We start from the raw sequence: 23361 nt of genomic DNA, 5'->3' as shown, positions 1-23361 counted from the left end.
ATTGAAGAATCTCAACGCTCAATGCTTTTTAGACTAGAAGTGCAAACGAATAGAGTCTATTTGCAAGCTTTTCAAGTCAAACTCCAATACATTTGATAATTTTTTTAAAGTCAAATTCGAATCCTTAATATTTATTTGATTGTTCACAAATCGCTTGTGAACTGAACTTGAACCCAATTCTGTTTACTTTTTTCATAATTATAGTATAAATGCACTCAAATTATGATTTAAATAACTCGAACCGAAATTTAAATTATTTTGAGTTGTAGATAATTCAATTCTGTTCGAATCAAGGTTTGAATAACTCAAACCGTAAATTCGAACTCAAATTTCATTTTGAATGAAGCTCAAATCATAATTATTTATATTTTCGAATTTCAAATTCAAATTGAATTCAAATATTACATATATCAATATATTCATGCTATATGGGATAAAAAAAATATTCATTTCCGGAGACCATCAAATCCAAAATTAAGTAGTAATTTGTAAATCCCTTTTCTTCTAAATCCCAAGTAGACATAATGCGTTAAATAAATAGTCATCATGAGCTGAATCGACAAAACTCAGTATCATCATGTTTATTACAGAAGATCTAAAGTACTCTGATAGCCATAGACGACCGTATTATATATTAATTCCAAGAACAATTAGCAATGATCAGCTGAAACTGCATGGGCATGGGCATGGGCAGCGATCGATCGAGCATTCAGTACTTGGGCATGTGGAGCAGCACCTTCTTGGGCAGCTCGTCTTTACGTGCCCCGACGATCCTATCCACCACACGCCCCTCCTTCAGGAAGACGAAGGTCGGCAGCGTTTCTACTTCCAAATCCATGGCGACCCTCTGTCATGCATTTATATAATTAGCGATCGAACTATTCAAAATTAGTACGTAACAGCATGCAGAAGACGTCACTACTGCTCTTTACCTTCAGTTGATTGACATCCACCCTGAGGAAGATGACACCGGGGAACTTCTCGGCCAGCTCGGAGAAGAGAGGGGCGATCGCACGGCAAGGCCCGCACCAGGGAGCAGTGAAGTCGACCACCACCTGTACCAATTACGATCAGCTAGCTAGCTCCAGTAGTGCTCATTAAAGAACAAATTAACATTGACGAACAGGATTAAATTGAATGAATCGGATCCGTACCAGCTTCCTGGCTGCATTGGCGAACAGGATTTGACGATTCCAGTCGCTGGGGGTTTGGCATGCGATCACGGATCCCTCCATTGCCATCTCCTGAGCTTTCTCCCTCGAATCACAGAGCAAATTACCAGAAAGAGGACTCGCTGCTGCCCTGCCTGCCTGTCTGCCTCTCTGGCTCTGTTCAGCGTGCTCTATTTATAAGCTAAAAGGCTCGAATTAATGCCATTCTTTTTGAAAATTGTATAAATTAATTAATTAATTAAAAAAATACATAAATTCCCTTGTCATCGTCGCTCCCCAATCGCGATCGCGCTATTTCGCCGTCTTTAATTTTTCTGCAAATTAAAGGTAGAAAATTACGCTTCGCTCACGTTGCCATCCGCCGCAATCAAAAGGAGGCGGCTTTGAGTTGCCAGTTGGCGTCTCAATGTATCGAGTCACTTGCGCGTGCATTTTAGGAGAGAAAGGTTTCCTTCCTTCTCTCTACTGTTCGATAAGTGCAATTTTCATTGGCAAATGAATTTATTTATTTATTTATTTATTTTTGAAAAAGAAATAAAGCAATCGATTCTGAATGAATTTTCATCATTGTGGACATATGATTCTTCTTGCTTGGTGGCGTCCACAACCACTAGAAGTGCTCGTAAAGAGAGAATAGAATCGATTCAAAGAGGGGAATGTATGTGTTTAAAATGCATGAGACGTCCTATGAAATGTCAACGGAATAATATTGTATTGCTGTCTTTCGTTCATGGACACGTCTAAGTAAACACTACTAGCTGTCAAGATGTGAAGAGAATATCGAATTGTTTTTCGAGAAGAGCTGCCGTCCATTGGCAAGTTTTTTAAAGACAGGATGGGGACTGGGGTCACATTTCACTTCCGTCCTCAAGTTACTACTGACCTGAGACGTTGTCGACATTGTTCTTTGTATATTAGACCCACACAATTATGAACTAACTAAGCATTTCGGTAAATTGGATGGAAACATTGCCTAAAAAAGTATAAATAAAAAAAATGACACATCTTACTGCAGCTTAATTTGTAAAAGATGCTGGTTATTCAGTGCTACAAATTGCTGCAAACTGATACTTCCACATGATAATTACAAGAAAACGATCATGAACAAGAGACATACAAGAAAGAAGGGGAAAAAATGGTACAACAAAGTATTACACTCTGTAATCAATGATGAACTCCGTCGAGCATTGGGCTGTAGCGTCCCAAGCATCAAGCTGTAGTGGCCCGCTGGAGAAACAAACACATTCTTTATTTGTAACCTTTATATATATTGACTAGGAATAGTCAATAGAAGATATACCTGTTCTGTTCTGCTGCAGTTATGCTCAACCACCTTGCGCCCTCTTCCAAACAATCACAGTTCCATCTGAATCAGATGAAGCCAACAAGTTCTCTCCGTGATTCCAAGCAACTCCGATAACTGTGGAGCCATGGCCCTGCGGCAAGAAGAAATTCTTAATCACAATCAAGTATGGAGAGTACAAAATGAATAGCAGAGGTCTGAAAGAAAGACCTGAAGTTTGTTAACACATGCGTGCTTGGGCCGAGTCAAATCATAGAAGTAAACATTTGCGTCTTCACTTCCCGAAACTAGTATGGATAATCAACTATTTAGTTCATCTATGTGACCACTGAACAGCAGGGAAATTGGAAATTATGGTTTAAACATTAAACTCCATTAACAAACCAGAGAATAAGATCAACATATTTGAGCTCTTACATCAAATATTATCGTACAATGATCACAACTAAATGATGCAAAACATATGGTTAAAGAGTAGAATCTTTAGATTTAGGTTAGATCCTGAGGGAAGGCCAAATAAAAGTAGAAGATTATTTTTTCTCAAGTGCTTTTCTAGCTGTAACATCTTTTTAGCCAAGACCTAAGTTTCCAAAATACTTGGAGAGTTGTAAGGGGGATATTTGATTACATTTTGCTTTCAACACTATTTGAAATGGATTTTATTAAACCTTATCTAGAGAAATTGGCTTTTCATCTACTGCTTCAATCATTAGCCTTATCATTTGTATCTTCTTTTATAGTATTCATCCTCTTTGTTCATCTTCAATGGAGAAAAAATTGACCAAGCAAAAAATATCCTCTTTTTGTATTACTGAAGGAAACGACCCAATCTTTAGTCACTATACCATTCTCCGTGATACTGACTTCAAACTAGCAATATATCAAACACCTGAGACCATGTTTTTCACAGATCTGAACTAATGTTTAAAGAAATACCTACATGATTTCCATATAACATACGAAGAGCAGTACATGGAAATTGAGTTATCCAGACCAAGCAGTAATCTGGGATAACAGTAACAAGTTGACTTGCAATGCTGACAGGTGCATCCAACTAACTAATGATGGCATCTACCAGTAGTAACACAAATAAAACCCATCTATCTCCTAATCATGGTAGGTTCTTTCATAGGGAGCATGCACGCAGAAGGTTTAGCATCAAATCTTCTGGGGAGGTATTTTCTTGTTCATTGCTGAATTCAGCTCCCCCTCTCAGGATCAATAGCAAGAGCATAGGCATTTTCTCAATTGAGTAAAATGACACTGTTTGGAATCTAGAATTCCTTATCAGAGCTACTTGTCTGCACTTGGTGAGCATATAAACATTCGGCCTCATTCCATCAGCTAACCATTTGACATATTTTAAACACTGACCAATTTACCCAAGGGATGGGCAAAAATCCTGACAAATCCAAAAAGAAGATTCCAATTTCAATTTGGGTTTTTCATATTTTTTTAATTATTTGAAAATTTAGGAATATCCCATATAGGAAAAAAAATTATATTATACATTATATATTCTTTGATTGATGCACAAAAAAGAGAATTATTTTTCTCGAAAATTTTGGGTTTTGCAAACGGATAGTTTTGATAATTCACATCCTTCCAGGTCACCCCTAAGTTAATCAAGCATCTTGATCACTACCCATAATCATGAGTTTTACTGTTGTTTAAGCAATTACACACTTTTTCATAAACATAAGACATATACTGAAAATTTGAGCAAAGAGACCGGTTAGAGAGAACACTAGGTTAGTGTGATATACAGAAGATCAATTTCAGTTTTTAGTGCTATATTGACTTTACTAAAAGAATTAGATTCACAGACGTATCAAGCTTAGAATTTTCAAAAACACATTGCTAATTAGAAATGGACATACCTACAAACTCCCCCTTTCCGAGGGAAAGCAGAGGGCAGAAAGAAGCACCAATGTTATGCGACCTTGGAGCTAATTTGAGAGAACACAGTAGGGTTAAGTATCCTTGAACTTCTAGAGCGACACTGTAAAATGAAGCTTAAATTAGTTGAATAAAGATAATCGTTCAACTGGATGTTGATATAGGGCCAAGGAAAAACCACTAATAACCTGAATAAACAAATATTTCCATCTCGGGCACAGGCAAGAAGTACAGGTCCTCGTGCAACAAATGAGAATGTACGATATTGTACAGTTGTAATAGGAGATTTATTCCTGATACTTCGATTCTTATGAGACCTAGATATTGCTCCTGTATGAGAGTTGACTTTAACAGAGTATATACATCCCTGTGAGTTTTCACTCAAATAGTTATTTTTTGCAATTAAATTGTATTTAAGAAATGTATTTAGTTCATGTGCATCAGAACACAACCTGAGCATCACCAGCAAAGAGATGTTGTCCAGTGTGACCATTGTCCATAGCCGTTATCTCATTTTCAAATAGAAGTTTACAAACAATATGTCCTGTGCTAAAATTGAGTTCCTGAGCCACAAAAGAGGGGGTCAATCAAATAATAAATCAAAGAAAGAAACCAAATATTGAAGTAGGTTTTACAAGAAATAGATGTAGGAAATGGAAACTTACGTTGATTTCTTTGTTCCCATTTCCAACAGAAAGCAAATTGTTATTCACCTACAATACCCAGCAAAGAACATGCATAACAAGGATGGAATATAGTATACGAGGATACAATTTGATAATTGTGACTGTAAGAGTAACTTTCTGATTTCAAATGGGAACAAGACTTGTCCTTCCAAAGAGTTCCATATGGGGACAGTATATGTTTTATTATTCTTCCTGGAACTTGGCAAGAAGGAACAAATTGCAATAGTTTAATAGATAACATAAAAATTACTAGATATTTTAATAACTCAATACAACTTGGTGTCCTGAGGTAAATATTCTAATTGAAATATATATATATACACACAAGTAAAGCCAGGGTTAAAAAAACATACAAAGAATAAGTTGCCATTTATGAAAATACACTGAAAATTACACAACAATCTCAAAAAAAAAAAAAGCTGAAATCCTTTAAATATTTTTAAAATCATTAATTTCTATATCTCTCTATTTATTAAAGAAAAAAGTTCTCCTTTATTTGCCTTTTATCTACCTTATAATTAGCAGCAACCAATATCCACTAGTGACTCCCTATAAATTCACTCTCTCATATTAGGCTTCACCCCCTTCTCCTTTTTCCTTGTCAGATAATTCAGTTCAAATACAGCTTGCAGGACACAGCCTTACATGCTCACTAGGCATTAAAGCAAAACAAAATAACATTTTGAATGGTAGAATAAGCAGATAATACAATATCTTCCAGAACTGATATTTCAGTTGGTAATAGTTATTGGAAGTAATGCTGCAAAACTGATAAAATAGTCAAAAAGACATAATCATGCCTTGAAGAACCAGCAAATAGTTGGTCTTATTCTACCTGAGTATCTTCTACTGGAAATATAACCAATTTAAAATAGTATTTTTTATTTCTAATTTCTAAATGAGGATTGTAAACATCCATGAATGAGATTGTTTCCTCAAGAAAATGAACATAATTTTTTCTAGGGTTTACAACACTTCAAACCTACTTGCTCTATTAATACCCTGCGACAGTAATAACAATTGGCACCTGTTGGAGACCCCATTATGTATCTCATTTTGTTCAGTTTGGTATCCTAGGCACAAATATTCAGCAATATTGAGTATTTTAACAGTTATTACCATAATGAAACCAACCACAATCATGGCAAATAGAAAAAAACGGAGAGTATTGCAACACATCATATTGAAAACCCACCAAATGGGGCTTCTCAACTAGATGATTTAATGTGTGCTCACTAGCCATAATTTGTCATGGTGTAAATACTTCTATTAATTCTAAATAGTAATTGCATAGGGCACAACCAATGAGTCAACCTCCAATAAAGATCCCTTGTACACCAAGTTGATACATGATGTCTCATTATGATCCAACTTGTTAATTAAGAATACATTGAGAATAAAAAATCGATACACAACAATATCCTCAGAAAGTATATGAAAGATATAAATGCTTATACAATAGAGCATGAGGATCAGGGGCACCAAGGTCGTCTATTTCTGAAGCTAAGCATTTTCCAAAGCACAGCAAGGTAGTTTATCTCAATGAATATAAATATATGTAGAGGGAGAGCTTAAAAATAGAAATAATAAATAAACTATCATTAACACTTGCAATGGTTTCACATTATAACTACATGTTGATAGCTAGTAATAGAAGTATCAACTCATGTTGAACCTCAGATTCTCCCATTAGGGCTTATAAATATACATCTCCAATTTTATTGACTCTGCAGATTTGGCAGCTAATGCTAAATAATTATATTTCTTTAGAAATATAATAGATCTAATACTTAATTAATTTTTTATAAACATCATTTATTCTAAATAATTTTTCAGTGTTCACCAAATATGTGTCACACCACATGAGCCATGTTGTGACATGATCACATGTTGTTTGCGATCCTTTTAAAATCCTTGCCTATGTTCTTTCTTGATTCCTTGGTTTTTATTCTTCAATTCTCTATAATTTTTCACTGACCCTGCACTTGGGAGTGTGATACATGCCTAAAAAAACTATCATTTGGAAAATGGTTAAGAGCTTCTATAATTGTCACTTGCTTGGCTTAACGACTCTAATTGCAGTAGGTGCCCAAGGGAAACCCACCTAGGGAAAGAAAAGAAGCTCAAGCCTCTCCTTGCTTGCCTTAGGAGCTAAAGCAAGTGCCCAAATGTCTTTCAATATTTAACTGCATTGCATGCTACAAGTTTGAGAGTTGATAATTCTTTAAGCAGACATGCTCCAAGCCCATTAGTTTTATATTGACAAGTACGGTCTAATATATAAATATAAAATTAGTATCTTTCCTAATAGAGTCCTAATAGTTTAAACTTTTAGCCAATTTTAACATGGAATTAGGATATCCAAGCTTCAGATTTGCTTGTCAAAAATATAATAGTTACTCATAGCTCTGAGACATGTGAGATTGGGATACTCCTCACCCATTACTCTCACGTGGATTTACAGTGGTCCAATATATAAATATTAATCTAGTCTCTTTCCTAATAGCTCAACTTTTGAGATTAGTGTTAGTTAATCAACTTTAACAATAATAGTTGTTGCAGAAGCTAGTTTCATACTTTAAGACTGGGGAAAATTTAAAAAAAAAACATACAACAGGAAAAGGGATTTTAAAAGCTACAATTCAGCACAAATTATTTCAATCTAGTTAGAACATGGGAAATAATTTTCCAAATAGAATCATGAGCTTATGAAAAACTTCACACCAAATGGAAAACTAGTGCGATGTTGAGGCAGTCGTTACTATTTTTCTCATGCAGCAATATGTCATGCAAAACTTGTGTAAATCATATTGAACAATCAAGCATTATCAGTAATTATGATCCATGGTCAGTTTTTCCTATGTTGTATGTTTCACACCAACACAACAAATACAACAAAATTTGTATAAATCTCATTGAATAATCAAGCATTATGAGTAATTATGATCCATTTCCAATTTTTTCTATGTTGTATTTTTTCCACCAGCACCGCAAACAAAAGAAATTCTCTAGGAAGGATTATGTGTTACCTTATCACATTCTATAATCTGAGATGATCAGCTAGTTATGAAAGAAAGCATATAGATTCTCACTCTTGTTGTATTTATTCGATTGTTTCTATTAGTCAAGATAAAAAGAGCTAAAAATAAGCAAAATTCTTGTGATTTTCCAAAGAACAAGAGAGAATTAAAAAAAATAAAAAGTGGGCGAACCGGATGGAATCTAATACATAGTTGGGGCGAAACTCCATATATTATTCGCATGCAATGACCTTTTGATACATCCCAGACGCGGACAGTTTTATCCATTGAAGATGAAGCAATGTACTGATTGTTGGATGAAAAATCAAAATCTGTAATGCAGTTAGAACATCATATAAAGCAAAAGGAAGGATAGCTGAAACACAATTTGGATGAACATCTTCATCTACAAAGGCTATAACTGAATAATGATAGGAAAAACAACATTGTACATATTGCACAAGAAAAAACAATCATGTATCTAGTTGCTAAAAGACTGAAATAATTGTTAAATGGGAAAAAATATGTTTGCTTATATTGTTACTATACACACTGCTATCTTATTTAGTTGCTATTACAACTATGCACCAGTAAATGCATACCATCTTCTCATTATTTGTAGTGTGCATCTTATCCTCAAAATATGTGTATAATCAATTCTCGTAGTGCAACTTACACGATATAGGTTATTTTTAAATTTTAAGCCTTACATGATATTATATATTTTATTTCCTCAAATCTCTTAACTTAGAATAAAAAGATATGTTCAGATTTTATTCATTTTTAACTCAATTCAATAAACCCATTTTGACACAAGAGAAAAAACTTATCTAGCATTCATACCATGCTTTGTGACGATGGATTTCATCCATAATTTCATATTTTATCTTTTTTGGAACTCACAAAAATCTCATGTGCATTTTTTATTATTTTGCATCATAACCTTTGCTATCAAATAATATTTTAATAAAAAATATTTTATGGTTATTTTTGTTTGAACAAGAACATATGGCATCCTATCAAATAGACAAGAAATGTAAAAAATTTCTTTAAACAAAAACATAGTCAACCCATAAACAATCTCTGATCACTATCTGACTCATTGCTACTGTACATAAACCTTATGCCTTAGGAATGCATCATGTGTATAATATACCTACAGAACAAGAACATATGACATCCTATCAAATAGACAAGAAACATTTCTTTAAACAAAAACATAGTCAACCCATAAACAATCTCTGATCACTATCTGACTCATTGCTACTGTACATAAATCTTATGCCTTAGGAATGCATCATGTGTATAAAACACCTACAGACAAGGTTGGCTTTATATACCAACTTAGATAAATTAATCTAGCTTAATCCTTTCAACTTTTGGTCTAAACCCACCTTAATTTAGTTTAATCCTTTCAATACAGCATCTGACCTAAACCTAGTCCTTGTCAAACAAGAATTAACCATTTTGTGCAAAGGTTGAACTAGACTCTTAGCTAAGCATTATTTGGTTGGCACCGATTGGGAAGTTTGATGAACAGTTAACCCACTGAACAGAAATTGACTTTACCTGACCAACCTAGCCTTCTTGATCTGTTTTGATCTTCTCCTGTCCCACTTTACCCCCCAAACAATCCTAGTCAAGAATTGTCTGATACCTAAGAGTGTAAAAAATTATCGCATAATGCATACAGTTCCTTCTTTATTTCTAATAGTGTTAATTTATATATTTTACAACAGAACAAATGTCTTGAATAGAAATTAACTGATACATTAAGATGGATAGAAGTAGCATATGTGGAGCAAGAAAATTAGTATTGTGACATCATGTTTCACTAGAAAAAAACAATATGCAAAAGAGAGCCACAAAAGCATACTTTGACATCCAAAATGAGAAGAAGACTAGAACTTCAAATCTTATATATATATAGAAAACCTCATACAGGATTCATCACATTACTTGTTGAGAACATTTCCATAGGTATCCTTAAACCGAAATGATGGATCATGGATACAAATCAGAATTGGTGAAGGGACTCTTTTGTTGATATTCTTAGTCATTTTCCCTTTTTGTATGCATGCGAAACACATCTTAATATTCATATCTATATGCAAAATACTTTGTTTCTAGACGAAAGGAAATATCTGCACAACTGAAATGATGGAAATAGTAAGATGAAGAAAACACAAACATATCAATGTGCTTGAACATTTTTTAGGCTCAGTGAACAAGCAAGCCAAATATGAACATTAGTAAGCTCAACAAGTTAAGATTTTTGGATAGTTTCTAAAAAAACAGGTCAAGCAAGCTCTTGACAGAAGCTCATTTATAAGCTCACTTATACTACAAAGTTTCATCAATAAATATTGATTTATTAATTTTATGCATGTATATTATTAGCACAAATTATGATGGCATGTTGTTTAAATAATTATTTAGTTTGTATGTTAATATGCTCACATACTAGAACGATTAAGAGTCTAGTTGAGCTTAGTACTTGCTAAGCTTCAGGCCAACAAACTTAACAATAGACATGTATAAAATTGAATGTCTTTATGATAATCCACCTAGATGAGAGAATTGACTCTTTAATTTATTAGGCCTAACACTAGCTGAAAATGTTTGAGCCCAAGTTAATAGTATCTAACTTATCTAAGCTTAAGTCTCCTTTGTTAGCCCATGACTCAATGGATTAAATGGGAGTGTTATATTCTCCCTCACTTAAGGATTGATGTTCTCATTAAAACCAAAACTCTGACTCATAGCCGAGAATCTTCTCTGATTGACTGTGTGTGAGGCCCAATGGTGGCTTCACCATCACAAAGGCAACCATTTCCAGTACCGCACAATGCCTAGGATTAGGCTATATCACTATGCATAGGATTAGGTTGCTCTAACACCAATTATCACATCCTACTTGGATGAGAGAAATGACCTATTAACTTAACAGAAACTACCATTAGGCCAAAATATTTAAGCTTAAGTTATCAGTAACTAACTCATCTAAGCTTATAAAGTTCCTCCATTAGCCATAGACCATCATCTTGGAGCATTAAGTATTTGATAAGCTTGATTGACAAACAAAGGAGAGCATAGCCAAGCTTAGCTTGTTTATAGTACTTTGGTGCTTACGTTAGCAACATCAACTTTAAAATCCTCGATATGGAGGAAATGGAAGGGAGACTAAGGTAAACAGAATGAAGTAGAATAGAATGGAATCAAATTTGAGTCAAAAAACCTGTGATAGCTTTTGAATGTCCTTTCAACTGATGACAAAGAGATGGTTGCTCAGAAGCATTACAAATAGTCAAGCTTCCATCCGATGCACCATATGCAAGTAAATTGGAACTCATGTGCCCAAATTTTACAATTGTAGCTGGTAGTTGGACATTTTAGTTAATATCAGATCATTGGCTTCAAATGTATGAGAAAAAAATGAAAGGATTCTTTCTTATTGGTTCAAAGTACCTGAAGCTTTACAGTGGTCAAAGATACAGTGCATTCCAACAAATGAATATGCAGGTTCAACATGCCGGATCTGCCTGTCTGAATCAAGGCTATTATAGTGGCCAAAAGATAGGTTGGAACCTCGTAGGTCCTTCAGTATAAAAATTCCACAATTGGTTGTTTAGGTAGTGAATAGAAAAGAGCATATAAACCTGAAAATAAAATGTGAAATCGCTGACAAAGAAAATAAATGCACCACCTACTCTGCTAGAACCCCCGGTGTCTGTGTCATAAAGTATAGATTGTGGAACTGATGATGGAACCCAACGGCCACTGACACATCGATTTAGCATCAAAAAGGAAAAAAAAAATCAAGTTATAAAGAATAAACATTGACAAACAGAGAGGAAGATATTGATTAGAGGATAATTTGACAAAAAAGCAATTGAATTTAGAACGGATCTGTTGAATTTGGCAAGTAAAAAATAACCAGTTTAATTGATCTTCAAAACCATGTAAAGCTATTCTGTATGTAAAAGCAACGAACATCAGACTTCAGTGCCTACCTGTTACCAGCACTGCTTGACTGGCTGGCAACATTCTCCCAGTTCCTAGGCCTTCGAATAAAATTGCGATATGCGACATATCCTCTCCCATTGCATCTCCACTCCTTACAACAAGAATTCCACATTCAATCACAATCCCCCTAAATTTTACCAATTTTACCGACAAAACAGCTAAGAACCGAATTTTCTATATCTAGTACGAAGGAAAGCAATACCTGCCGACGATCGATAGCCGGCGAGGAGACAGCTTTACCGTGGAGAAGGAGGCGGCGAATTCCAGTGTAGTTTGGGCTGTGGTGAGTGATCGGGGGTTGGAGAAGGCAGCTCAAAAACTCGGGATTGAGATTAGACCGCGGCTCTTTCTTCTCCTTGTCAGGCGCCACTAGTTCCTCACCTGCCTCCGGCATATCTCCCGCGTCAAACAAAATGTCTCTAATGAAGCTCACGTTCCGCCTTGGATCTAATACGAGAATAACTCGAGGGGTGAACGATGCAGAACAAATGACTACAGTATGGCAGCATGAAGTTTAATAGGAAACGTACCACACTCCGGCAAACATCAAGCTCCAGTTACTGGAACCGATTCAACTAGTTCAACGAGATCGAAACTTTGTTTGCCGCAGTAGATTAATCGTCGCCACCGAATTTTGGGGTCGGATCGGATGTCGATCGACGCCAATCGGCGGATGGCGATTCCACGAGAACAGGTAGCGGAAGGGAAGAACACTGCTAGAACCAACTGGAAACAGAAGGGAGATCGGTATGTTCGCCGCCTCAAGCCTTTCTGGATCTCAGCCGAGGAAGAAGATGAAAATGCATTCCCTTTGCAATTCATACGTTTTTTGAAAAAAATAATATACGAAAATGAATGGACTGTTTAGGCAAAGGACCAAGATGTATGACTAGATGTCATCCGACGGTGCTGCTTCACTCATCGAGTCAATGGCTTGGATTGCTTTCACCGGACCTTAGATAACTCGGGCTCCACGTGGGATCCACGCTAGGAATCAATCATTTCCACACCAAATCTTAACGGTATGATAGTTTTGATGAACTCATTTGCAATTAATTTGTATTTACAAGCCAAATAGCTAGTCAATTAATTCTTGAACTAGACCCTTTAATTCGCCTAATGTCTTAAATTTTTTTATCTTATTAGAAAAAATATTTTCTAATTTTACTAAATTTTTTTGAATTATGAAAGTAAAATCATATTTTAAGCTAATTTTACTAAATGGACTTATGTTCCGACAAGATTGATGGCCTATTTGGATAGGGTGAGAGAAGGTAGAAGGAAAAAGAGGGAAAGGGAGAGGAAAAAAAGTTTTTATATTCTCATTTTGTTTGAGAGGAAAGGAAAATTCATTAACGTAACATGTGCTAATTTGTTTGGGAGAAAAGGAAAGCGAATGAAAATTAAATATATAAAATTATAAAAATAGTTTTACTTTTTAAAATAAATCTATATGTAAAAAATATATATGTATAACTTATGAAACCAATAAAAATTAATATTTATGACTTAAATAAATAAAAAATTTAAAGAAATAATGAATAGACATATAATAAATATATGAAATATAAAATCTGTAATTTTTTATGACAACAGATAAATTAACATTTTTATATATAATCTTTAGAGAAATTTACGATAAAAGTCAATGTCGAATAGTGCAAGCGATGCGATCCTGTGACAGCTGTCTTATGTGATAAGGAGCGATGGTGCAAAAACTTAATAGATGAATTATTTTAATAATTAATATTTTAACAAATAAAATTGAAATAAATATTTTTTATATTTTTCTTCCCCTCACTCCCGATTTAGAATGTAAAAAATTATATCAATTCATGGACATACAGAAAAAAAAAAAAAAAAAAAAAATCTTTCTCTTCCCTTCCCCTTCTTAATTCACTCCATCTCAAATAACAATCTAAATTATCTTTTATCTTTTTTACCTTTCTCTCTCGTTCCCTCACCTCCTTTCAAACGAACTGTGAGAGAGATCATTCAATTCCCAGATCGCATTTATATCCTCTTAAATTAATAAAGCGTTCTAAATTCTATTTTACGGGTTGCCATTCGATTTTGTGAGGAAGGGATCGCATGGTGCGTCCAGTAGGTCCCCAGATCCGGCGATGAAGGCGGCCTTCAACACCGTGCACGGGCGGCAGGTAGCGGTGACGGCGGACCGGAAGTGGATAGCTCCTCTGGCCGTCGGCGCCACCGTCTCCCTGGTGCTTCTCCTCTTCCTCACGACACTCTCCTCTCCGGACGTCCCTCTCGCCCTCCTCCCCCTCTCCCTCCTCCCCTCCGCGCTACTCTCCCACCCTTCCAACCCTTTCACCGCCTTCTACGCCCCTGTCTATGTCGAGTCCAAACTCCGTCAGACCCCTCCCTCCTCCTCCGTGGGCGCCTCCCCGCCACCACCCCGCCTCGCATACCTTATCTCCGGAACCGTCGGCGACGGTAACATGATCAAGCGCGTCCTTCTCGCCCTTTACCACCCCGCCAATTGCTACGTGGTCCACCTCGATCTGGAGGCTCCCGCCGAGGAACGCGATGATTTAAGGGATTACGTCACCACCCATCCGCTCTTTGCAGCCGTCGGGAACGTCAGGATGATCACGAAGGCCAATCTTGTCACGTACCGGGGGCCGACCATGGTGGCGAATACTCTGCATGCCGCGGCGATATTGCTAAAGGAGGGCGGAGATTGGGATTGGTTCATCAATCTCAGTGCTTCGGATTACCCCCTTGTCCCCCAGGATGGTAATCGAATTGGTTTTTCACTTTCTTATATCGAATCAAAGTTTGTTCTCTTTCATGGACTATGCAGTGGAAGGCTAATTGGTTGGTGTTTGAATTAGATTTGTTGCATATGTTCTCATATTTGCCAAGGGGTCTCAACTTCATCGATCACACTAGTAATATTGGGTGGAAGGAGTAAGTCATTTTCTATTGCGTGTCGTTTTACTTGTTAGGATTGGAAAATCGTTCAGAGCGATTTCTTCATCCTTTATAGGTTCCAGAGGGCGAAACCCATAATTATAGATCCAGGGTTGTATTTGACTAAGAAAGCTGATGTCTTCTGGATTCCACAGAGGAGAAGTGTGCCCACTGCCTTCAAACTATTCACAGGTTAGTGTCTCAAACCAATTTTTACTACTACTGATTGCATTCTACAAAAAGTACTATTCAGATTTTAGAGAGAATCTGCTCCAAGCTTAAAATTTTGAACTTGTTAATCTAGAGAATGACTTATTATATTAATTATACATCCTCACTAATTTCATACCACTCATAGGCATCTTGAGCAAAACACATGTGAAAGATGTTTGGCTCAACAATTTTCTGTAGTTGATTAACTAGGGATCCCTTTAAGCACTTGTATTGCCATTATGAACTCTGTGATGGCAGTTATGAAAGGGAAATATTATCTCAGCATAGTCCATCTTGTCTATAATAACTCAAATGTTCTTATTATATCTTCAGTTTTTCTTTATTGATGGACATTTATTCTTGATGTATATGTTAGTAATGTGCATGCTTGAGATTAGTCATTTATTGGTAGCAAAAGGTGAAACCATCACTTTAGCGGCCTCTCTAGGGCGGCCCTCCCTTCCTAGAAGGGGGTAAATCACAGGGGGCTTCAACCAGCAACAATAACGCCTGTAGAGGGGTGAGGCAACCAGTGGAGCATTCTGCACCTGCTGAGAATCGACCTTAGACCTATTAGTAGCAACACCCCTACAAGAACCATTTGTGACAGCCTGTGGGGGCTAGATTAGTCATTTATTGTAATCACTTTGGTATGTTAAACTCTGACAAATGATTGTATGTTAAACACTGACATATGATTATAATCACTTTGGTATGATAATCGTTATATCTTCACTACTGAAATAGCATAGAAGCAACAAATGGTACTTGGAGATTACAGGAAGATTAGGTTAAATAATCTCTATGATTTGGATTTTGATAATAGATATATTAATTTATAAGTTAATTAACCTTACTAGTGATTATTTTTAGGTGTATGTATTCTTTAAGAAAAAAACCTTAAGAGCCAAGAGTCTTGTGCCCACCAGTGCTTGGGTCAATATGAGACACAAAGGCCGTTTAAATGAAACATACAAGGTATCAAGTTTTGTACTAGTAACTAAATAGACTAAGCTAAAAAAATAGCATAAATCTGTTGATGTAAATTTACTGTTCATACATGGCAATTGTAGCAACATCAACAATTCAAGACAGATATATATATTATATTTTGATACTAAGCAGAACAATTTGTATATATATTTCAGGAGATATTATTCATTCAAGAGTAACCTGATTAAAGTTGAATTTACAGTTTCACAAAGGTGTCCTGAGAAGATAAAGAATCGATGATGTATAATAAATACTACCTTTGTTAAGCTAACCTTACATTCTTTTCCATGCTAATTTTCTCACAGAGAAAATAATACCTTCATCAACTAGATATAAAAATTAACTATTAGATGATTGAATTTTGAACCATATTATGATAATTTATATGATGCCTTAGCTACTGTTGTGGAAATATTTGAATCTGATAAGGAAAGTTATCCATATGTTTGGTATGGTGTGAAGTAAATAGCTGAGAAATATGTGAAATCATGGAAGTTTAGTTCATGTCATGCTAGCCATGTACACAAAGCATGGTGGAATAGCTTGGTCAAGTAAGCACTCTACCCAAGCTTTTTTAAGGTCCTATTTACCATCTTCTTAGTGTTTTGCATTCTGAAATAGAAGATGGGCATGCCTATGCTATAACAAAACTCAAAAGGACTAACTAGAGGATCTTAAACAATTTCAACTTGATAGTTTCTCTTTCATCACACCGTAAGTTTGGATAAAGATTTGTGACCACCCACAGATAAATTTAAAGCTTCATCTTACTGGCCTAAAGAATGAGTTGTAATTGATTTACTAGCTAAGTAGGTTGGTAAGTTCTTGTAATATCTCCTCCATTCTTTACATAGACTATGTTTCTTGTATGCCTATAGTGAAAAAGCTATGAATCCAAACTAAGAAAGTACTGCAAGTAATTCTAAATAGATCAGTTATTTGTGTGTTTCCTTCTACCAATACTATAACTGCTTTAAGCAAATGGAATCAAAATGCTTCATGTAGTTAGGCATTCGACAAATCCTACTATCATGTTACCAAATAAAAATTTGTGATGACCTGGTGAACAATAGTGTTGTTTTTCATATTATCAAACTATTATTTTTTCCCCTTCAAGTCCTATAGTTCTGTCTGTTAATATTGTGTTGAGAGAGAGAGAGAGAAAACAGGATATCAGCTCATGTGTGTTTTACATGGTAAAGAACATTTATTCAGTCCTTTAATTGCGACAGGAACTTTCTGCATACTTGTGAAGCTTATTATTTTTGTATAGCTATTTTGTTATATGTAAACGTTCTTTTTTCCATTTGCTTATTAGTAGTGTGGTACTCACAATTGTTATGTTGTATCACCAAATATAATGATTAAAGTTTCACATGGGTTCTTTTGCAGGTTCTGCTTGGATGGCTCTCTCCCATTCCTTCATTGACTATTGCATATGGGGTTGGGACAACCTTCCACGAACTGTCTTCATGTACTATGCCAATTTCATCTCCTCACCAGAAGGTTACTTCCATACTGTCATATGCAATGCACAGGAATACCGCAATACCACTGTCAACCATGACCTCCACTTCATTTCATGGGACAATCCACCAAAGCAGCATCCTCACTACCTCAACCTTAATGATATGTCACGCTTGGTAGATAGCAATGCACCATTTGCACGCAAATTTCGAAGGGATCATCCTATACTCGACAAGATAGATGCTGAACTCTTATTTCGTAGGCCAAACATGATTGTTCCCGGAGGGTGGTGTGCAGGTAGTAAAGAAAACGGCAGCGACCCTTGCATGGTTGTGGGAAATACAACCATTCTTCGACCTGGTCCTGGTGCGATCAGGCTCGAGCAACTTATGCTATCACTTTTATCAGAAAAGAACTTCCGCCCAAGGCAGTGCAAGTAACCACACGGAAGCCATTTCTCTAAACCAAAAGTATACTTTGTTCAATCAAAATTGTAGGTCGTGTAAATTAATGTAAGCACATGGTTAGCTCGAGTCAAGCATGGTGAGATCAAAGGGGTTGCATACAGAAGCTTATTTCTATATTAACATCAAATCCAGAAGTGTTCGCGTTAACACCTGTTTCTTTGTTTCTTACATGTTCCATTAGATAAAATTTTGAAATCCATCTGAGGTTGGAGAAGGAGCTACATCAATATTTATGCTTCTTAGTATGTTTCAACTTATCTTGTATTTTTGTATTATTTTTTCTGTCATTGTTTGCCTTGGTCATCCGGAAGGCAAGATGTTTACATCTTCTTGAGGGGCAGATCAGGTGAGCGGTTCATCCCAGCATTAATAATTGGCAACTCAAATCCAAATTTGTTAGTATGGCTGATAGTAGTTGTCACTTTTCCTTGTTTTTGTTTTTTGTAATTTAGGTGTTCAAATCTTATAATCCGATTAATTTTAGAGATGATTTATTAAAATTTTCATCAACCATCAAGATCAAGATGAATCTGAAAATGTTCTTGGAAATCCATCTAGATGGTTGACATTCTTAGATTCACTTCTCACTAAGAGAAAATTTTCTACAGTCCATCGGAATTGATATTTGAATTTAAGATGTCCAATTATCTCTTGGAGGATCTAATTACTATATTGTAATCCCGGGTATAATTGTCACTTTTAAAGGAATGAAAAATTATTTTAGATATGAAGAGATCAAAAATAATTTTTAAAAACAATTCAAGATCGTCAATATATTTTTGTTTATTTTTGACCTACTTTCATTTTTTCTTAACGGAAGCTTTTGTTGATATTTTGTGTGGTTGTGGTGGTTGTTATTATTTTCCTCTAAAGCAGTTTACATCAATTGAACAGCGCCGACACGGCGGCAATACGTTGTACCGTGTTCGCCAAATCGTCTACTAGTTTTCGTCTTCCGCCACGATAAGCACACTGTTTTTCTCTTTCACCTAGTTATTTCAAATTTCAAAGTATATCTCTTTTATAAGTTCGAATCCTCGAAAAACCCGGCCTGAAATTATGTGATAATCCAGTTGTTGAGCAACCAAAACTTCCTTACAAAGCCCCTGTAATTAGAGATATTTTTTTTAAGCCCACAAAAACACATAATTCTGTTGGGAGATGCCATTCCTTCTATTTTTGCCCCCTTTAAGAATGCTTCACTGCTAAGGGAGGAGGAGCCAAAAGTGGAACAATCTCCTCTTCTCTTCGCAGCTTTGCTGCGTTCATCTCCCTTTGAGCTTCCTCCACCAGATCTAGCGTTAGATCTTCCTGCTGCGAGCGTGAGGAGTTCAGATGGGGCAGCAGACGCTCATCTACAGCTTCGTCGCGCGGGGGACGGTGATCCTGTCGGAGTACACCGAGTTCACTGGAAATTTCACCAGCATCGCCTCCCAATGCCTCCAGAAACTCCCCGCCGCCAACAACAAGTTCACCTACAACTGCGACGGCCACACATTCAACTACCTCGTCGAGGACGGCTACAGTGAGCTCCTGCCCTTGCGTTCGATTCTTTTGTTATTATGACTTTATGTTTGTAGAGCAATCTGATCTTCTTCTTGTTTGCCTGCTTATGCCTTGTTGTGTTCATCTTGAGTTTTTGGGTTGACTTCCTTGTCAGATTCCGATGATTGATGGTAAATTTTGAGGAATTAGGTTTTTTAGTTGCATTCTTTTGGTATTTGAGGAAGAAGAACAGATTACATTGGTTGCTTCCTTATGTATGGCTTGGAATCCTTTGACTCAGACGATTAGGTGGGGGAAGAAACAATTGATCTTAAGATGCATCTCAAAGTAATGAAGGGTGGCCTTAGTTTTGTTATTATTATGCGGTTGGAAGAAATTTAACCAGTTCAGAGAAAATTGGATGAGATGTTCAACTTGGGCCCTTTTCTCTTGATATTGTTGAGATGCTAGTAGGTCATAGCTATCAATGTGCTAAAAGATCTATAGAACAGTTTTGTGGAGTGAAATTGTTGACATATAGCATAAATATCTCTAGCTGCTACATGTTCTTTTGGTATAATTGCACTCTACCTGCCTTATCTCTCATGAAGCTAATTGTTTTTTTCTCCTTTTTTGTTGTAGAGAAACAATTATTAATTATTCTACTCCGTGATGTGTGTATTTTCAGTCATTTTAGTGTAAAATTGTGCAATTTATCTATACCATCATTTACCCATAATACACTTATGAAAAGGTTCACTGCATCACATATGCATATGCAGTCACTTATCTAATATCTCTAGATCTAGTTAGTTTGTTAGTTCAGCTTGATCTTTAGGAATATATGAATAAGATTTAATAATACAGTTTATATTTAATTAATGCAAATATAATCAATTGACAAAGAAAATACCATTTTGCTTTAATTTTGGATGGGCTTCAAAAATGTTTGAAATCTCCATCCAATTAGATATTTATTATAGATCACTATGACTAAGATATTTATTATAGATCACTATGACTAAGTTACTGGGATCTAATTCAGCATATGCTAAAATCTACAAAATAATATGTGCACTCGTTAGTATTCTTAAGAATCATTTCAGGAAATGATGTCATTATCATAATCATTATTGATTCCTCAAAACCATCAGAATCATTTATACTCTTCATTTAAATCAAGTTGGTTGCTGTTATGTATTTTTTTTATAAAAAATAGAGTTCAAGACCTCTTATTGCTTCTGCACTTAACTTTGTGAATTATGCACAATGTGGTTCATTATCTCTTATGTGCCTAGTCTATGCATATACATTGCATCTATAGCTTCAATTCATCATAATCAACATATAGAATATGCAATGCAAAGCACTAGTGCATATAGAAATGCATCCCAGTAAACTGCTTTTGGAAAACAATGTCGATCTGTTCCCTATGTCCAATTCCTATCCTAAATTTCTTTACGAAACATCGCAGATCATATTTAAAGTGTTCAATACCTATCCTGAATTCATTTTTTATGAACTATGTTTGGATTGCAAGGAATGTAGAGTATCTAGACATAATTATACTTGAATGATTGACTATTGCTATTGAGGAACTTGGTTCCAAGTATTTATAGTTGGCAACCCCAAAACTATTTTCCAAAACAATGCAGATCATATTTCCAGTTTCCACTACTCATACTGACTTTGTTTTTCTTAACTAGTTTTTCGACTACAAGGAGTGGAGTATGGAAGGATAATTATAGTATAAAGGAAAATTTGACAATTGCTATTGAGCAATGTGGATTTTAGTTTATATAGCTGGAGAAGTGTTATGCAAATATGATTAAAAAAAAAGCTTTATGATATTATTGTAAGCAAATTTTGTTCCCTCAATAGGTAAATCTCAGATACTTGGTCATCTATCAATGACAAGAATGTTCATACAAAATTTTATCAATCTTTGTCAGCTAAATTTCTCTATTCAGTCTATTTTCCCTATAATCTTAATCCCATTATATCAATGGGAGTTTTTGTTAGCTACTTCCGTTCATCCTTCCCCACTAGCAAGTAATATATGTTGTTGTGAATTCCTTAAATTTCTCAATTCAGTCTCAGCAACATTGACTGATATTTGATATAATGGGATATCTTGGTTTTGTTTTTTTTTTGTTTCATTTAGTTTTTTTTTTTCTGTGGATTGCAAATCAGAAACTTTTTATAATTTGTCTGGTTTACATACTATATATGTACTAAGTTGATAATGTATTTTTGTTTTCATAAACAGGTGTTTTTTTAGTTAATAGAAGCTTCATATCAGTAAGGGCACTGTAATGTATGCTTGTCAAAGTAAAGAGTTATGCGTCTTCCTATCTTTTCTAGGGATCTTACAAACAAACCTGTCAATTGTCCTCATCTGTGTTATTCCAGCAAATGCCTTTTTGATGTATTATTTGCTTCTTGTGACAGAGCGGATGGAGTCGATCTTTTTTCGTGGATTGCCTAAATTTTTATTCACTGATCAATCTAATTGTACTTGACATATTTGTCCATGTACCTTGCATTGCCCATCAGCTGGCTTACTACTATGATCTGATATCAGACATCAATTTTGCAGCATATTGTGTAGTTGCAGTTGAGGCTGCTGGTAGGCAGATTCCCATTGCTTTCCTTGAGAGAGTTAAGGAGGACTTCACTAAAAGATATGGAGGAGGAAAAGCTGCAACAGCTGCAGCCAACAGTTTAAACCGAGAGTTTGGGTACCTTTTTAGTCTATCCAACTAAATATGGGCTTTTTGCTCAAGAGTAGTTAACTAGAACCATTGACTTTCATTTACATCTCAGGTCCAAGCTTAAAGAGCACATGCAATACTGTGTGGACAACCCTGAGGAGATCAGCAAGCTGGCAAAAGTGAAAGCTCAAGTTTCTGAAGTAAAAGGAGTCATGATGGAGAACATCGAGAAGGTAGGAAATCTCACTGTTAAACACTCCAAACTGATTACAGAAATCAAACATTCCAAGTTGCCATATTGTTCTAAATATTTATTTCGGTCTCTACCGATCATAGGTGCTGGATCGCGGTGAGAAAATTGAACTGCTAGTTGATAAAACTGAAAACCTTCGCTCCCAGGTAATGATTGGCAGCAGCAGCACATGTTGCATGATTTGAAGTTCCAGCACTGCTATTCCATGGTTTTAATTCTCATTTGACCTGTGATTTGTGTTCAGGCACAAGATTTCAGGCAGCAAGGAACAAAAATGAGAAGGAAAATGTGGCTACAGAACATGAAGATTAAGCTGATTGTTTTGGCAATCATTATCGCCCTAATTCTGATCATTATCCTTTCCGTTTGCCATGGCTTCAAATGCTGATGGACTGATAGGATGCCATGCTTTTGAGAATATTGATATCGACTATTGCTCAAACAGAGTTGTTACATTGATGATAATATATGATTTAGAGCATTATGTTACAGGTGAGAGTTTTACTAAAACAATTTCTTATGAAATCAGATAAGATCGATCGAGATTATATATGACTTGATATATTTCAATGTATTTCTTGCTGCTAAGAGAGTTGATTCCTGTGGTTTGAAAGAAACATATTGTGCTTATTTATTGTGTTGCGTTCTAAGAAGTAATAATTGATGGAATAGGAGGCCACGCAAAAGAGGAATTAAAGAACCGTGAATCTCCTCTTTTCCTTGGCTCTC

General features: G+C 35.7%; 4 protein-coding genes across 4 annotated transcripts; 2 read left to right on the top strand and 2 right to left on the bottom strand.

Annotated features, from left to right (window-relative positions):
- Nucleotides 1-552: 552 nt before the first annotated feature.
- On the bottom strand, nt 553-1303 carry LOC141811772 (thioredoxin H1-like). The gene is made up of 3 exons (XM_074699825.1): nt 1155-1303; nt 933-1055; nt 553-847 (listed from the first exon to the last, which is right to left on the bottom strand). Exons 1-3 carry the CDS (start codon nt 1239-1241, stop codon nt 710-712), a joined length of 348 nt encoding a protein of 115 aa, XP_074555926.1. The 5' UTR covers nt 1242-1303; the 3' UTR covers nt 553-709.
- Nucleotides 1304-2160: 857 nt separating this feature from the next.
- On the bottom strand, nt 2161-12875 carry LOC141811669 (uncharacterized). Its single transcript, XM_074699698.1, has 14 exons — nt 12637-12875; nt 12309-12553; nt 12094-12197; nt 11791-11860; nt 11549-11678; nt 11319-11456; nt 8273-8412; nt 5040-5087; nt 4827-4937; nt 4563-4741; nt 4356-4477; nt 2686-2762; nt 2473-2608; nt 2161-2399 (listed from the first exon to the last, which is right to left on the bottom strand). Exons 2-13 carry the CDS (start codon nt 12498-12500, stop codon nt 2498-2500), a joined length of 1422 nt encoding a protein of 473 aa, XP_074555799.1. The 5' UTR covers nt 12501-12553; nt 12637-12875; the 3' UTR covers nt 2161-2399; nt 2473-2497.
- A 1257-nt stretch (nt 12876-14132) lies between these two features.
- LOC141848377 (beta-glucuronosyltransferase GlcAT14B-like) lies at nt 14133-18407 on the top strand. The gene is made up of 4 exons (XM_074736399.1): nt 14133-14863; nt 14962-15037; nt 15117-15232; nt 17639-18407. Exons 1-4 carry the CDS (start codon nt 14230-14232, stop codon nt 18151-18153), a joined length of 1341 nt encoding a protein of 446 aa, XP_074592500.1. The 5' UTR covers nt 14133-14229; the 3' UTR covers nt 18154-18407.
- A 1105-nt stretch (nt 18408-19512) lies between these two features.
- On the top strand, nt 19513-23237 carry LOC141848378 (vesicle-associated membrane protein 721). Its single transcript, XM_074736400.1, has 5 exons — nt 19513-19705; nt 22265-22406; nt 22492-22612; nt 22716-22778; nt 22877-23237. Exons 1-5 carry the CDS (start codon nt 19516-19518, stop codon nt 23018-23020), a joined length of 660 nt encoding a protein of 219 aa, XP_074592501.1. The 5' UTR covers nt 19513-19515; the 3' UTR covers nt 23021-23237.
- Nucleotides 23238-23361: the final 124 nt, after the last annotated feature.

Source organism: Curcuma longa, chromosome 17 (genome assembly GCF_044706935.1).
Source record: "Curcuma longa cultivar G26 ecotype Majalengka, Jawa Barat chromosome 17, ITB_CL_G26_1.1, whole genome shotgun sequence".
Taxonomy (NCBI): domain Eukaryota; kingdom Viridiplantae; phylum Streptophyta; class Magnoliopsida; order Zingiberales; family Zingiberaceae; genus Curcuma; species Curcuma longa.
The sequence above is the reverse complement of the archived record's forward strand: the minus strand, read 5'-3'. Positions and strand labels throughout refer to the sequence as shown.

Coding starts and splice junctions, on each gene's coding strand:
- LOC141811669 (XM_074699698.1), bottom strand. CDS start 12,500: ATGCCGGAGGCAGGTGAGGAACTAGTGGCGCCTGACAAGGAGAAGAAA. Junction 11,679..11,790: donor ACACCGGGGGTTCTAGCAGA/GTAGGTGGTGCA, acceptor TTTATACTGAAG/GACCTACGAGGTTCCAACCT. Junction 5,088..8,272: donor TATGTATTAGATTCCATCCG/GTTCGCCCACTT, acceptor TGGGTATTGTAG/GTGAATAACAATTTGCTTTC.
- LOC141848378 (XM_074736400.1), top strand. CDS start 19,516: ATGGGGCAGCAGACGCTCATCTACAGCTTCGTCGCGCGGGGGACGGTG. Junction 19,706..22,264: donor CCTCGTCGAGGACGGCTACA/GTGAGCTCCTGC, acceptor TCAATTTTGCAG/CATATTGTGTAGTTGCAGTT. Junction 22,407..22,491: donor AGTTTAAACCGAGAGTTTGG/GTACCTTTTTAG, acceptor TTTACATCTCAG/GTCCAAGCTTAAAGAGCACA.
- LOC141811772 (XM_074699825.1), bottom strand. CDS start 1,241: ATGGCAATGGAGGGATCCGTGATCGCATGCCAAACCCCCAGCGACTGG. Junction 1,056..1,154: donor CCAATGCAGCCAGGAAGCTG/GTACGGATCCGA, acceptor TAATTGGTACAG/GTGGTGGTCGACTTCACTGC. Junction 848..932: donor TGGATGTCAATCAACTGAAG/GTAAAGAGCAGT, acceptor AATGCATGACAG/AGGGTCGCCATGGATTTGGA.
- LOC141848377 (XM_074736399.1), top strand. CDS start 14,230: ATGAAGGCGGCCTTCAACACCGTGCACGGGCGGCAGGTAGCGGTGACG. Junction 14,864..14,961: donor CCCCCTTGTCCCCCAGGATG/GTAATCGAATTG, acceptor TGTTTGAATTAG/ATTTGTTGCATATGTTCTCA. Junction 15,038..15,116: donor AGTAATATTGGGTGGAAGGA/GTAAGTCATTTT, acceptor CATCCTTTATAG/GTTCCAGAGGGCGAAACCCA.